This window comes from Melopsittacus undulatus (genome assembly GCF_012275295.1).
Source record: "Melopsittacus undulatus isolate bMelUnd1 chromosome W unlocalized genomic scaffold, bMelUnd1.mat.Z SUPER_W_unloc_1, whole genome shotgun sequence".
Lineage (NCBI taxonomy): Eukaryota > Metazoa > Chordata > Aves > Psittaciformes > Psittaculidae > Melopsittacus > Melopsittacus undulatus.
This window is the reverse complement of record NW_022993942.1, coordinates 2,758,964-2,774,316: the sequence shown is the minus strand read 5'-3', so window position 1 is coordinate 2,774,316 and position 15,353 is coordinate 2,758,964. Positions and strand designations below refer to the sequence as shown.

General features: G+C 39.9%; 1 protein-coding gene across 1 annotated transcript in view; it reads right to left on the bottom strand.

The window, feature by feature from the left end:
* Nucleotides 1-15,353, bottom strand: part of LOC117438186 (transcription initiation factor TFIID subunit 4-like) — a 274,292-nt gene that overhangs the window by 218,497 nt on the left and 40,442 nt on the right. The window contains exons 4-7 of the mRNA XM_034073658.1: nucleotides 13,128-13,355; nucleotides 12,110-12,232; nucleotides 10,122-10,211; nucleotides 8,602-8,859 (exon numbers count right to left, since the gene is read on the bottom strand). Coding sequence (XP_033929549.1) covers nucleotides 8,602-8,859; nucleotides 10,122-10,211; nucleotides 12,110-12,232; nucleotides 13,128-13,355 — 699 coding nt within the window. The remainder of the gene's footprint in view (nucleotides 1-8,601; nucleotides 8,860-10,121; nucleotides 10,212-12,109; nucleotides 12,233-13,127; nucleotides 13,356-15,353) is intronic.

The window sequence follows — 15,353 nt, the reverse complement described above, 5'->3', positions numbered from 1 at the left end:
ATATCATTTGCTCATATGAGCAAGGGGAAAAGGCAAACAAAAAGCATGAAAAGCAACTCGTGTAGAGAAGGAAGATAAAAATTCAATGCCAAAACTATAGAGCGTGACATAAGAACGAGAAGACAAATTACAAGAATCAGAAGAAGAGGCAGAACAAGAAGTAGCTTCTTGATCCCTGACCTTGACTGAGCTGTGGAATATGGAAAAAGATTTCAGCCGCATTCCAAATGAGCACATCGTCACCTGGATGCTCCAATGCTGGGACAACAGGGCCGACAGTTACAAACTAGAGGGTAAGGAAGCCAAGCAGCTGGGAGCACTTTCTAGAGAAGGGGGAATTGACACAGGAATTGCAAAAGAGAAACGAGTTCTCAATATCTGGAGGTGGCTCTTGGCAGTTGTGAAGGAAAGATATTCCTACAAGAGCGATGTTATATGTCGCCGAGGCAAGTGGATCACGACAGAGAAAGGCCTCCAGTATATGAAGGAACTAGCTGTTCTAGAGATGATCTATCATAGGCCAGATGTTGGGAATGAACCCACAGAACCAAATGAAATCGAAAGTACACAATCCATGTGGTATCTACATGCAGCGTGCCATCATCATATGCCAATTCATTGCCAACACTGACCTGGAGTGAGGCAGCACCACCAACAGCTGATAAAGTGAGTCGTCAACTCCAAGAGTTTGAAGACAATCTAACCCCTTCCATCATTTCAGCTGTGGAAAAACTCCTGTCCCAGAAGTTCAAACAGTTGAGAGACAATCTATCCAGCTCCACCCGCATCTCAGATATTATCACAAGGAGCCCAATTGCCAGAAGGAGAAGATACAGGAGGTACACACTAAAGGACACCCTATGGTTTTAGTAGCAGGATCATGGAGAAGACATGATAGAAAACCTACCTCATTTCTGGAGGAATGGGTGAAGGATTGAAAGAAAAACAGTGGTCACTGGGAATCTTCCCAAGAAACTTGCTGCGCCAGTCTCTGGTGAGCACTTTCCCAGATGGAATGTAAGAGCTGATTTCACTCCAGCTGTTTGGATCAGATGGCTTGGCACATCACTCCCACAGGACTATAAGGCTCTAGTAGACAGCGGTGGACAGTATACCCTGATGCCATGAGGATATCCAGGGGTGGAACCCATTTGTATTTCTGGACTGACAGGAGGATCCCAACTTAAGTGTACTGGAAGCTGAAATCAGCCTAATTTGGAATGACTGGCAAAAGCATCCCATCATGACTGGTCCAGAGGCTGCATACATCCTTGGCATACTGCATCAGGAGAGAGGACTTAGAATCATAGAATAGTTAGGTTTGGAAAGTGTCCTGGGTTCAGCAGTAGCAGTCATTTTTTCTCCTTCTTGGTAGCTGGTGCAGGGCTGTGTTTTGACTTTCAGGCTGGGAATGTTGCTGATAGCAGCGATGCTTTTAGTTACTGCTCAAATGTTTGATTTGTCCAAGGACTTTCTGAGTCTCATGCTCTGCCAGGGAGAAGGGGAGGCCAGGAGGAAGCAAAGACAGTATACATGACACAGGCTAGCCAAAGAGGTATTCCATAATATAGCACGTCATGCCCAGGATGTAACAGAAAGTTACCTGGAAAAGCTAGTGCTCTGGGGGTTGGAGGAGGTATCGGTCGGTGCTCAGCAGGGCAGGGTGGGGTGAGTTATGGGTCGGCGGCTGGTGAGGTGTTGTATTCTCTTCACTTATTATTTCCTTTATCATTATTATTAGTAGCATTAGTACTAGCAGTAGTGATTTGTGTTATACCTTAGCTATTAAACTGTTCATATCTCAACCCGTGGGAGCTACATTCTTTGAATTTTCCTTCCTAAATCTCCGGGAGTGGGGTGAGCAAAGGGGGGGAGTGAGTGCACGAGCTGTGCATCTTGGTTTTAAACCAAGACAGAAAGGAACTTAAGATCATCTAGTTCCAACCCCACTGCCATGGGCAGGGACACCTCACACTAGACCATATCATCCAAGGTTTCATCCAACTTGGCCTTGAACACTGCCAGGGATGAAGCATTCACAACCTCCCTGGGCAACCCATTCCCGTATCTCACCACCCTAACAGTAAAGAATTTCTTCCTTAGATCCAATCTAAACCTCTGCTGTTTAAGTTTCAACCCATTACCCCTTGTCCTATCACTGCACTCCCTAATGAATTGTCCCTCCCCAGCATCCCTGTAGGCCCCCTTCAGATCCTGGAAGGCTGCTATGAGGTCTCCACACAGCCTTCTCTTCTCCAGGCTGAACAGCCCCAACTTTCTCAGCCTGTCTTCATATGGGAGGTGCTCCAGTCCCCTGATCATCCTCATGGCCCTCCTCTGGACTTGTTCCAACAGTTCCATGTCCTTCTTATGTTGAGGGCACCAGAACTGCACACAATACTCCAAACGAGATCTCACAAGAGCAGAGCAGAGGAGCAGGATCACCTCCTTTGACCTGCTGGTCACGCTTCTTTTGATGCAGCCCAAAATACGGTTGGCTTTCTGGGCTGCAAGCACACACTGCCGCCTCATGTTCATTTTCTCATCGACCAACACCTCCAAGTCCTTCTCCGCATGGCTGCTCTGAATTTACTTTTTGCCCAATCTGTAGCTGTGCCTGGGATTGCTCCGATCCAGGTGTAGGACCTTGCACTTGGCATGGTTAAACTTCATGAGGTTGGCATCTGCCTACCTCACAAGCGTATCAAGGTCCCTATGGATGGCATTCCTTCCCTCCAGTGTATCCACCGAACCACACAGCTTGGTGTCAACAGCAAACTTGCTGAGGGCACACCCAATCCCACTGTCCATGTCACCGACAAAGATGTTGAAGAAGACCAGTCCCAACACCGATCCCTGAGGGACACCACTCGTTCCTGGTCTCCATCCAGACATTGAGCCGTTGACCACAACTCTTTGCACGCGGTCATGCAGTTTTTTATCCACCAAGTGGTCCACCTATCACACCAATTTAGAGACAAGGATGTCATGTGGGACAGTGTTGAAAGCTTTGCACAAGTCCAGGTAGATGACGCCAACTGCTCGACCCTGTCCATCGTTTCCATAGCCCCATCATAGAAGGCCACCAGATTGGTCAGGCAGGATTTCCCCCTAGTGAAGCCATGCTGGCTGTCACCAAGCACCTTGTTGTTTTCCATGTGCCCTAGCATGACTTCCAGGAGAATCTGCTCCAAGATTTTGCCAGGCACAGAGGTGAGACTGACTGGTCTGTAATTCCCTGAGTCATCCATTTTCCCCTTCTTGAAAATGGGGGTTATATTTCCCTTTTTCCAGTTGTTGGGAACATCACCTGACTACCATGATTTTTCAAATATGATGGCCAGTGGCTTTGCAACTTCATTCGCCAGTTCCTTCAGGACCCGTGGATGGATTTCATCAGGTCCCATGGACTTGTGTACGTTCAGGTTCTTAAGACGGTCTCGAACCAGATCCTGTCCTACAGTGGGCCCAAGCTCTTCATTATCACTGACTTCAAAGACCCAAAAGGATACTGGAGGAAATTAAACAGCTGTCCACCTTGCCTGATCTCTCAGGGGATCCTTCTGTTTTGGGGTTCCTGATGGTCAAAGAACAACTAATAATAAAGAAACACAAGCTTTCTTAGGTGTCATGGGGTTCTCGAAAATGCACATCCCAAATTACAGTCTGTAAGCCTTCTGTAAGGGGATTGATTTCAAATGCGGCCCTGAGCAACAACAAGCCTTTGAACAAATTAAACAAAAGAGATTTAATGGAGTAAGCCCTCAGGCCAGACCGAACCAAGCAAGATGTGAGGCATGTGCTTTATACAGCAGCCAGGGAGAAGGGACCTACATGGAGCCTCTGGCAGAAAGCTCCAGGGGATACTTTAAGTCAACCCCTCGTCTTTTGGAGTTGGGGATACAGAGGATCCAAGGCCAGCTGTACCCCAACTGAAAAGAGACACTGGAAGCCTATGAAGGAGTTCGAGCTGCTTCAGAAGTGATTGGCACTGAAGCACAGCTCTTCCTGGCAGCCCAGTTGCCTGTGCTAGACATTCAAAGGCACTCTCTCCTCTACATACCATGCAACCGATGCTACATGGAGTGGGCTGCACTAATTACACAATGAGCTCAAATAGGAAATTCCAGTCATCCAGGAATTCTAGAAGTCATCATGGCCTGGCAAAGACTTTGGAATGTCACCAGAGGAGGAGGTGATGCCTGCTGAAGAGTCCCGACCATAAAATGAACTGCCAGAAAGTGAGAAGCAATATGTCTTGTTTACTGATGGATCCTGACGTATAGTAGCAATGCACCAGAGATTTAGGGGAGTCCATATAGCTGCCTTCCAAGTTTCAGAGACTGCTGAAAGAGAGGGTGAATTGAGTCAGTTTGCAGAGGTGAAATCCATCCAGCTGTCTTTGGACAATGCTAAATGAGAAAAATGGCCAGTACTTCACATTGACACCATCCATGATGGTGGCAAATGCCCAATGGCCCATGACACGTCAGGCCATCAGGGCAGAGATGCAACATACAGATGGGCTCGTGATCGAGAAGTGGACTTAACAATGGACATTATTGCCCAGGTTATTCATGACTATGAAACATGTGCTGCAGTTATGCAAGCTAAATGGTTAAAGCCTCTTTGGTATGGAGGACGATGGCTGAAGTACAAATATGGGGAGGCCTGGCAGATTGATTATTTCACACTCCCACCAACCTGCCAAGGCAAGCGCCATGTGCTTACCATGGTGGAAGCAACCACAGGATGGCTGGAAACACACTATGCTCCATGCCCCTGCCCGGCTCTCTCCTGAGCCTTGAGAAACAGATTTTGTGGTGACAAGGCACCCCAGAGAGAATTGAGTCAAACAACGGGACTCATTTCTGGAACAACCTTATAGACACTTGGGCCAAAGAGCATGGCATTGAGTGGGTATATCACATCCCCTATCGTGCATCAGCCTCTGGGAAAATCAAACAGTACAATGGGCTGTTAAAAACTACACTGAGAGCAATGGGTGGTGGGACTTTCAAACACTGGGATACACATTTACCAAAAGCCTCCTTATTGGTCAACTCCAGAGGATCTGCCAACAGGGCTGGCCCAGTCCAGTTGGAACTAGAAGGGGACAATTTTTCTGTGGTGCGCATAAATAATCTTCTGGGGAAGACGGTCTGGGTTATTCCTGCTTCAGGTAAAGGCAAATCCACTTGTGGTATTGCTTTTGCTCAGTGACCCAGATATACTTGGTGGGTAATGTGGGAATATGGGAAAGTCTGTTGTATACCTTAAGGGGATTTTATTTTAGGGGAAAAAAGCCAATTAACTCAATTATATGCTGTTGCCTGCTATATAACACTTCTATATGTGACGTCATGATCATCACCAGAGAACAGTCATGGAAAAAGCCAGCAGCAACGCTACACACAGCGTCTCCTGCCCCATGAATTAAGGAATGATATCTGTCTATGTGTGTTTGCATATATATGTGTGTATATATATATGTACCAAGAAACAAAAAGACAAAAAGCAATGGTATATTGTAAAATGTGGGATATGAGCATAACACGTATGGTATGTAATAAGGTGTGGATACTGTCCGGGGTTCAGCTGTAAGTTATTTTTCTCCTTCTTAGTAGCTGGTGCAGTGCTGTGTTTCGGCTTTAGTCTGAGAACAATGCTTAGTTGTTTGTAAGTAACGCTTACTCTAATCAAGGACTTTTCAGTCTCTCATGCTCTGCCAGTGAGGAAGCAGAGAAAGGACACCTGGCCCAAAATAGTTATAGAGGTTTTCCATATCACACCACATCATGCCCAGTATATAAACTAGGGGGAGTCACTCAGAAGGGCAGACCACTGCTTGGGTCGGGCTGGGTATTAGTCAGCAGGTAGTGAGCAGTTGTATTATGCATCAGTTGTGTTTATTGGTATTTTTCCCTTCCCTGTTAGTTTTATATTCTCTTGCCTTGTTACTTCCATTATTATTATTAGTAGTAGTAGTTTTATATTATATTTTAGTTATTGGACTGTTCTTGTCTTAACCCATGGGATCTATATTCTTTCAATTCTCCTCCCCATCCCACCCAGAGTGGGTGGGGGGAAAGAGGGGGAGTGAGCGAGCAGCTGCGTGGTTCTGAGTTACCAGCTGGGCTTAAACCATGACACACAGGTATGTCAAAATTACAGAGCAACTCTTCATATTGCTAATCTCTACTGAGGTTAACATCACAATTGCTTGCTTTGACTAAGCACTGACATGTGAGTGATGGACACCAAAATTCTCTCCCCCATAAATTTGGCTTTATTTCATTCAGAAATTATTCCACAAAAACTATAATCATAAGAGTAAGAATTCCTGCAGCCTTACTAAGACATTTTTTATTATACATCACTGTTTGCCAAAAGGTGGGGTGCTAGCTGGCTAGTAGGCAGAGGAGTGTTTCAAGTGGGTCGCAGAACACTGGAAAAAGCTGTGCTACCTGAAAGCAGGTTAGTCCCAAGACTGTTGCATGAGATAAGGCTACACTTATTGGCCATGAACATTTATACATTTGCCTTCCCCAGGAAATGGATTAATTTTTACACCTGCTGCCTGGTAATTGCAACCAGTTCCTGCTCCCTATCTTGAAGAACCAAAGTTATTACCAAAGTCAATTCAGTCTTACATAGATAAGACATGAACACAAACTAACATAGCTAAATCAAAAACAAGTAACAGAAAATCTGAGGAACACTATTCCAATTAATGCAATAGTCCAGAAGGAGTGGGGAGAACCCACCTTAGAAAAAGAAAGACTGCAAGTGGCTGAACAGAAAGCAGCCAAGTTAAAGTGCAAAATATCCAAATGTCTGTGTGTATTACAAAAGCCAGAGTCAGAAGACTTAGCACCTAAGATGTTCTTACACGTTAAAATCATGCTCACTAAAGGATGGTAAAATTATATTAATTTTTTTAAGTTTGTAATTTAGCTGCTAGAAAGTATTTGTAAGGTTCAAAGACATGGTTCCGATGGCTCATTTTCAGATTGTGCACTGCCACTTATAAATTAAAGCAAAGGAAATATTCTCTCTCCATACACCCTACAAATTATTTATATCCTTTATAGTGCCTATAAACTCAAGGACAGGTCATTGTAAGGTTTTACATTATCATATGTGCATTTCTGAATCATCACAATATAAATTTTTACCAACTTGATACACTTCACTGAACTTGTCAATTTGATTTTGAAACCTAAGTCAAGTACTTCACTCATACATACACAGAAACCACAAAGAAACTTCTACATCTTTGCCTGAAGGATAATAATGCGTGTGTAAACTCAAGGCCTCGTATAAATCCTAAACCTATATACCTAATAAAAATCCTAATCCTAAAAACCTATATACCTAATAAAAATCCTAGTCCTATAAACCTATAATTACAACTATAAACACACATGCAAGATTCTATGTAACAGCAGCCATACCACTACTCAATGAGTAACTGGCAGTAAAGTTGACTTATTGATAGTGCCTTTGAAATTAAGGAGTCTAAGTGCATAATTCTCCAGTATGCACAGCAATGATATTTCAGTAAATAACAAAGTACGGCACTTTTTACAAACAAAACATGCTGGTACAGTACAGCTATTCTTCTACAAGATTTTAAAGAAGAGTTTAAAATAAGAACTAATTTTTATACAGATGAATCTGAGCAAAGCAGCATATCTAATGACATACTAGGAATTATACCCTTGTCTAAGTCTTGAAAAGCTTTCTGTTCTACATTTGTAATTAACTCACATTCCATTGTGCTCATAATAATCACTGTATTCCAGTCAAAAAGGCCAAAAGTGTAGTTTCTTAAATTTAAGCTATGTCAATAATGTTGCCTAAACTAATGGTTGAACATACATGTTAACTGCCATAAAATGAGGTACTACTATACATTACAGAATACGTGTCCTGGGTTCAGCAGTAGCAGACATTTTCTCCTTCTCAGTAGTGGGGGCAGTGCTGTATTTTTTACTTTAGTCTGGGAACAGTGCTGATAACACACCGATGCTTTTAGTTGTTGCTAAGTAATTCTTACCCCAATCAAGGACTTTTTCAGTCTCATGCTTTGCCAGGGAGAAGAGGCACAGGAAGCCAGGAGGAAGCAGAGACAGGACACCTGACCCAAACCAGCCAAAGGCGTATTCCATACCACAGCATATCATGCCCAGTATATAAACTGAGGGGAGTTACCCAGAAAGCACAGATCACTGCTTGGGTCAGGCTGGGTATTGGTCAGCAGGTGGTGAGCAATTGTATTCTCTCACTTTGTTATTTCCCTTACCTTTATTATTATTGGTGGTAGTAGTAGTAGTTTTGTATTATACCTTAGTTACTGGAGTGTTCTTATCTCAACCCATGGGAGTTACATTCTTTCAATTCTCCTCCCCATCCCTCCAGGAACAGGGGAAGGAAGAAGTAGGGGGAGTGAGTGAATGGCTGCGTAGTCCTGAGTTACCGGCTGGGCTTAAACCATGACAATATGATACAAACAAAAAAGTATTTTCCCAAACAAGCTGCAATAACACTGAAAACTGCTATTCAGTTTAAGAAATTCTTTTATACTACAGTACCTACCAGTTGAGAACTCTGATTGGATTGTACCACCTTAACCTGAGGAGGCTGCACTGTTGTTGATACAGAGACTGTGCAAATGTTGTTTGGTTGCCTTATTCCTATTGTCTGTTTGGTGATAACAGAGGAAATGCTTCCAGAGGCAGATTGAGGTATAACTTGTGATAGCTTGGTTTGTTGAAGTGACTGCTGAGATGGCTGTCCTTGCAAAACTGAATGTTGACTATTCAGTAAAGATTGTCTCAATGCAGGTAGACTTTTCTAAAAACAGAAGAAAGTTTATGAAATAACAAAATTTAGCAGGTTGACAAAAAAACAGTTTTAAATTTGCTGTAAACATAATTAAAAGAATGCAGCTTGGTTTCCCATTTTTCTATCAGCCTTTTCAATAAAAAGAAATAAGAATGAACATATTTTGTAAGAGGCAAGAATCCATTTATATTTTTAATAAGCTTTCAATTTGGATTTAGCAACCCTGTAGATTTTGATGTGGTCTAACTCCACCATAGCCATAAAATAGAACACTCCCATCCTCGAAATTATCTAGACCTTGTAGCTTAGGTCTTTGAAAGTGTAACAACTGGAAATAGAAAAGGCAGAACCATAGAACAGCCCTATTCCCATTGCATGCTGGAAGTAGTAAGCTGCATCAATTTACTTCTGACATGCCTCCAGTACCTAGAACAAGATGATTCAACTAACTGGTGATGACTTACAGCAATAGCTGTTTACTGCATTTTTACTGATCTAATGTATTCTGACTGGATTAGAAAAAAATGTACTATTGTATGTTTCATGTTCAGATCAGTTCAACAAAGAAAAACAGTTCTAAAAGGCTATACTGTACCTTCACAAACTTTTTACTATTTTAAGTGACAGTAGAGTTCTTTCAAATTGATCCCCCCAGGCAGCTGTAGAATGCAAGTGCATTTAACCCAAGCTACAGTTCTTTCTAAACTTCTAATATTTATTTAAAAACTTAATGCCTGTTGTCAAAAAAGGACTTCAAAGAAAGGAAACAAGTTAAAACTTATCATGATTCTATAAGTGACTGCAGTGTAAGAGCAGGAAAAGGCACAAATAAGGGTTAATTATAACTTGAAAAAACAGAGGCAGAGAGAGAGAGTTCTGAAGAAAAGCTGCAGGGAGAGAAGAGAGGACATCTGCCCTAAACTGAGAAGTTTTGGACTAGAAGAAAAATGCTTTTAGAATTACAGTTGTGGTTTTGTTGGGGCATAATTAAACATGCTCTGTACGTTTGCATGTAATCTTGCATACGGATGCTATTGTAGCTTATGTACAAGAACCAATTAAAAGTTAAATTTACCGCCACATATACTAACTTAGGACCCAATAATAAATCCATTTGGTATTACATCAGAATTTCTGTCTTAGATTAGTTCTGGATTACAAGCAGGATCAGCTAATGAATTATTTTAAACATATTTTTTAAAGTATATTATAAAATTTAATGTGTTAACATTTGCATTGAAATAAATTTATATAAGCAATATTCACATTACCTTAAGGAAAGGTACAAGATACGGCTGAGGAGATGATCTGAGTTCTGACTGAAGGCGGCCTGTAAATTCTTCTGGATCAATCTTTGCATCCTTCAGGGGGAAGAAGAAAAAGCATCAACAACTCAGATGAGCTGTTTTGTTGTTTTTTTTTTCTAGATAATGTATATGTATATATCTCTAGCTAAACAGGCTATCATATCAAGAAAAACTTTCAAAGCTGAAATCCCTCAACTCCTCTGTATCTATAAAATCCTTCTGTCAAGAGCTAATATGTATATGTAAGAAGCCCCTCAGAATTCAGGGAGTTCCCTCAGGCATGCACAATTCAAGACACAATGAGATCCCACACACACTTACGTCTTTTTTCAGGATTCCATTCTCATGCTAACATCTACATACTGCTTTCTTTTTTAAAAATTAAAAAATTGATTAAAAAAACAGGTTATGGAAGTAAGCTTACAAGCCATTATAAAATTCACCAGCCCTTGTAAAACGAAAATTATCTTTACTTAATTCCAAAACCAATTTTGAAGGTTCAGTTTAACTTAGTAGAATGGTTGCCCAGGGAGGTTGTGAATGCTCTATCCCTGGCAGTGTTCAAAGCCAGGTTGGATGAAGCCTTGGGTGATATGGTTTAGTGTGAGGTGTCCCTGCCCATGGCAGGGGGGTTGGAACTAGATGATCTTAAGGTCCTTTCCAACCCTAACTATTCTATGATTCTATGTGTATACATATACATAAAGCTATATATGTAAAGCATATGCATATATAAAAGCATACATATAAGTATATATAATTTACACCTGCATAAATGTATGCACATATATGAATATACTCACAAAATATACACTTAAATATATGAAATATATATTCAGTAGTTTGTTTAGTAGTTAATACAGAAGAACTCTAACTCCAGTGTATTTTATAATAGTTCTAAAATATCATTAGTTACTGTTGTGGTTTGAACCCTGGAGAGTTACAATCTTAGATTGCAATAAATAAACTGATTAGCTTTTCTGGACTGATACAGAACAAGAATAAAACCAACCTTCAATAAATATATTTATTTATACATATATAAATATATATATGTATCATTACTTTGTTTAAAATATTTTAAGTCATTACCTTTACTTAGCTAATCTTAGTTTTCAAAAGTTAAAACAAGTTTTTACAGGAACCACTGAATGTGGCACCTACTTGAAAAAAGTCTTAGGCCTGTCTAAATACACAGGTTTCTTTGTCAATCAATTCAAAGAAATATGTATCAACTGCTTTTAAATCTAAGTTCTTCATAGACTATATTTAATCTTTTTAAGAAGCTTGACCATTTTGTTCTGCTCTACAGTAACATCTGTGTGCAACTCATTTATACAATTAAGTGAAACACATACTGCAGTAGAGAACACTGTAAGTCAGATTTTTTTCTGGGCCCAAGGACTCTGTCTAGCTGAAATACAACTTGGCCTCTTGAAATCCACTTACAGTTAAGGCACCTGTCTGCAGAACTGCCTGGACTAAACAGCTTAGCACAACACTTTTCCTTCAGCCCTAAAAACTCCACTCATTGTGGAGGCATGCACCTACATTCAATTTGTGGTTAAAATATTAAATAGCGTCTTAGTGTTTGAGAAAAGACTATGGTTACGAAACTTCGTGAGTCCTCAAGGAAAAATCCTGCATTTTACTATCTTTTTTCTGAATAAACAACTGCAATGTTATCCATCAAAACAAGAGTGTTCTTGACAAATGCATACAAACTGTTTTGTTGCATTTCCCCTTTCAGAAATTGAAGAGACAGCCTACCCTTAAAAGATTTTTGAAGATATGTAACATACAGAATAATTGCATTTTTATGTAGCCCAACTCCCTTAGCTTCCATTACAGAAAAAAAAATAAATATTTAGATCAAAGCAATAGTCTGTAGCATATGTAAATAACAAGCTTAATAGATAAATGACAAAATGAAAGATAACCAAATTATTTACCAACAAATCCTGAACCAAAGCTTTCACATTACGGGATGTTTCTGGAGATGGTGAATTATGAGAAGCAAGTTTTATGAGGGTAGCTAAGAAGTTTTTGCATTTTTTCACATTCTCTTTCATTTCCTGCAAAAGCCAAATAAAAGAAATATCAAATCTATGATATTTTGCAATCAGGATCAATGCATGCTCTGATCACTATAAATAAAAAAAATGATGAAACTGATGAAAATGATGAAAAATGATGAATTGAGGCAGGACACTGAAATACATCTGCAGCTATTTTACTATTGCTGCTAGTTACCTGACATTTTCTTCAATTTTTATGTAACAGAACATCATACCTCACAAATATTAACAATAAACAAACAACAACAAAAAACCCCAGAGAAATATATTTAATACTTTTCAGTCTGTTTTGATAAAAATAACCTTAAATATGAGAAGTAACACAACAATCTGTTGGAGATGCATTCTCCTTTGAGATGCCCAAAACACAATGTACAATGTTCCCCAAGCTATCTTAATTTGTTAAATTATTAATTCAGTGTGCTTCTATATAACGCAGATACAGCAGTAAAATCAAATTAGAAATAGTCTTAAAATATCTAATCTTTTTCTTCATCAGTAGGAAAAGAGATGCTTTACACAACATAAAAATAAAGGCTTGAAAAAATTAATTACTCCTAGAAACAGAGATGTTTCTAGGAGTATGAACAGCATAACCACAGTTTTGAGGCCCAGCAACATGATAATAATGAAGTTCATAGACTGAAGGCCTGATTGGTCTGTTAGCAGAAAGAGAATAGTTCTTTCACAACTGACACATACATGGTAGGATGGGGAAAGCTGACCACAAGTGTTCATCTCAGAATACGTATCCCATTTAGCTGAAATGAAGGGAAAGGTTTCTTGTTTGTAAAATATTTGTTCCATCACAGGAAGTGTGATTGCATGAAGAAAAAGTTCTTCCTGCTTCTGAATAGACCTGAGAAGATTATGAAGTACTAAGAAAACTTACCTGTGATACAACTGTAATTCCAGGTACAGGAGAGCTTGGTATGACCTGGGGCTGTCCTGGTACTTGTGCTGTTGTATGAGGTGGAAGTGACAGTCGAGGCTGACTCTGTGTTTGTGCTGAAGCTTTAGTTTGTCCAGCAGCTATTACTGCAAGTTGTTGAGAAGCTGATGTTCCAATTGCTACTGTTGTCTTGAATAAACTCTGAGCACTTGATGTAGCTACTGATACCTGTTAATATTTTGTAATAAAAAAATAAAAATAAACAAAACCAAACAAACCACACACCCAGGTAATTATCTTCCTTTAATTCTTTTACTCAACCATAAAGTTCTTGAAAGCCTGACAAGAAAAACTTGTTTCTTTTCAAATACAGCCTGACAAAATTAAACCATTGACTTTACTTGCTTTTAACCCTAATTTTATCACCCTTTAATGAACAGTGAGAGTCTTCATTTAAAGTTCTTTTTATTACAGAAATTAATGTACCACTAAAAATGAGTTGCTATTACCCAGCCCTTTAAGATCACCATGATGATGTGACTTCTGTAATACAACTTTCTGTAAATTTGTATCTTAATACAAACAAGTCAATTCCCAAAGTTCTGTGGTCATGTCATCAGGTTTACAATTATCTATACCACAGTGTCGTATCATCTGGATCTGAGCTGTCACTGTACACAGTTACAAGCTAAACCATGCACCTGCACTGTGATGCCACAGGTGATGCCATGGATCCTGCAACACCAGTGGCCACACAGCAGATACCACCACTCTCAACAGGGGCAAACACACATGCCCACTACTGAAACAGTACTTGAGTCCAGCTGATTTAAGTTTGTTTTCTTTTAAAAGAAGCTTAAAACTGAATCTATACTACCCACTTTTTTATCATCTAGGAAACAGTAGAAAATAAAATTGAGGTTATCACTTGTGGGAACTGCAAGCTGTCCTGTTCCCGCTATGTGGATAATTAAAGAAGAATTGCTAATAGTGCACCTGGGTCGTGAGTAAACCAGGGAGCACTTGGGTACAAGGTTGAGCTGGTAAACAGCCTGGGGAGTGACTGTTTATAGAATGGAATTTATAGTGACTGAAAACAGTCACTGGGAATGATATAGTTGCTGTTTGGTTTCATGGCTCAGACCCTGTATGCTATACATTGCCATGCTTGAGTAAATAAAGTAGAACTAGTAGAACTAGTTGGAAAGCAGTGTTTGTGTGTGTGTGTGTGTGTGTTCAGCTTTTGTCTTTACAGATGCCACAAATGGTGCCCTCCATGTGTGGTAACTAAACTGCTCGACATTGTGGTGCCTGCCCAATCCGACAGGGAATTTCTGGTACCGACATTCACCTGTTAAAGGTCAGTAATACTTGTTGAATGGGGAATTACGGGATTTCATTAGAAAAATGGGACAAGTAGAATCAGCTGAAAAGAAATTATATTTTAAAGTTTTACAGCAAATTTTAATATCATCTGAATATAATTTGTCTGAGTAGCAAGTAATGAATCTTTTGTTATGGGTAAAAACAAATTGCAACTGGTTTCCATCAACAGGGTCATTTCATACTTGGATATGGGAGAGAGTGGAAGAACATTTTGAGACTTGAAATCGCCTTGGTATGAAGGTTCCTGTTGATTTAATAGTGACATGGTGTTTTGTCTATTCTGCGTTATCTAATTTACAACCTGCTGAGGATATCATTCAGAAACATGATAAAACAAATAATCAAAATACTGACAATTTGAAAGAGCAAGGACAGAACAATGAAAATATCTTTTCTAAGAAGCCTGATGACCCCTTTGATCCTGGCTCTGTAGATTCAGAAAAGAAGAAAAATTTATACCTACCTTTGACACCATTAAAGGCATTCACATTGAATATTTCTCATGCTCCTCAACCTACCGCACCTCCCTTGACTGTTTGACCAGCCGTTAGTTAACCAGAAGGCATACAAAAACATATGGGGAAAGTGACAGAGGATGGTGATTTTACTGGAGACATGGCTTTTGCTTTTCCTGTATTTTATAGAACAGATGGGCAGGGACAACAACAACCAGTACATGAAAATATTCCGTATGCAGTATTTAAGGAACTGAAAAAAATGGATGGAAAAAGGAATTCAAAGTCCTTATACTTTAGGTCTTCTAGAAATGATGGCTAGTTCCATGGGACTGGAATGCTTTAATGCGAACAATTTTGAAACCTGCTCAATACTCGGTGTGGA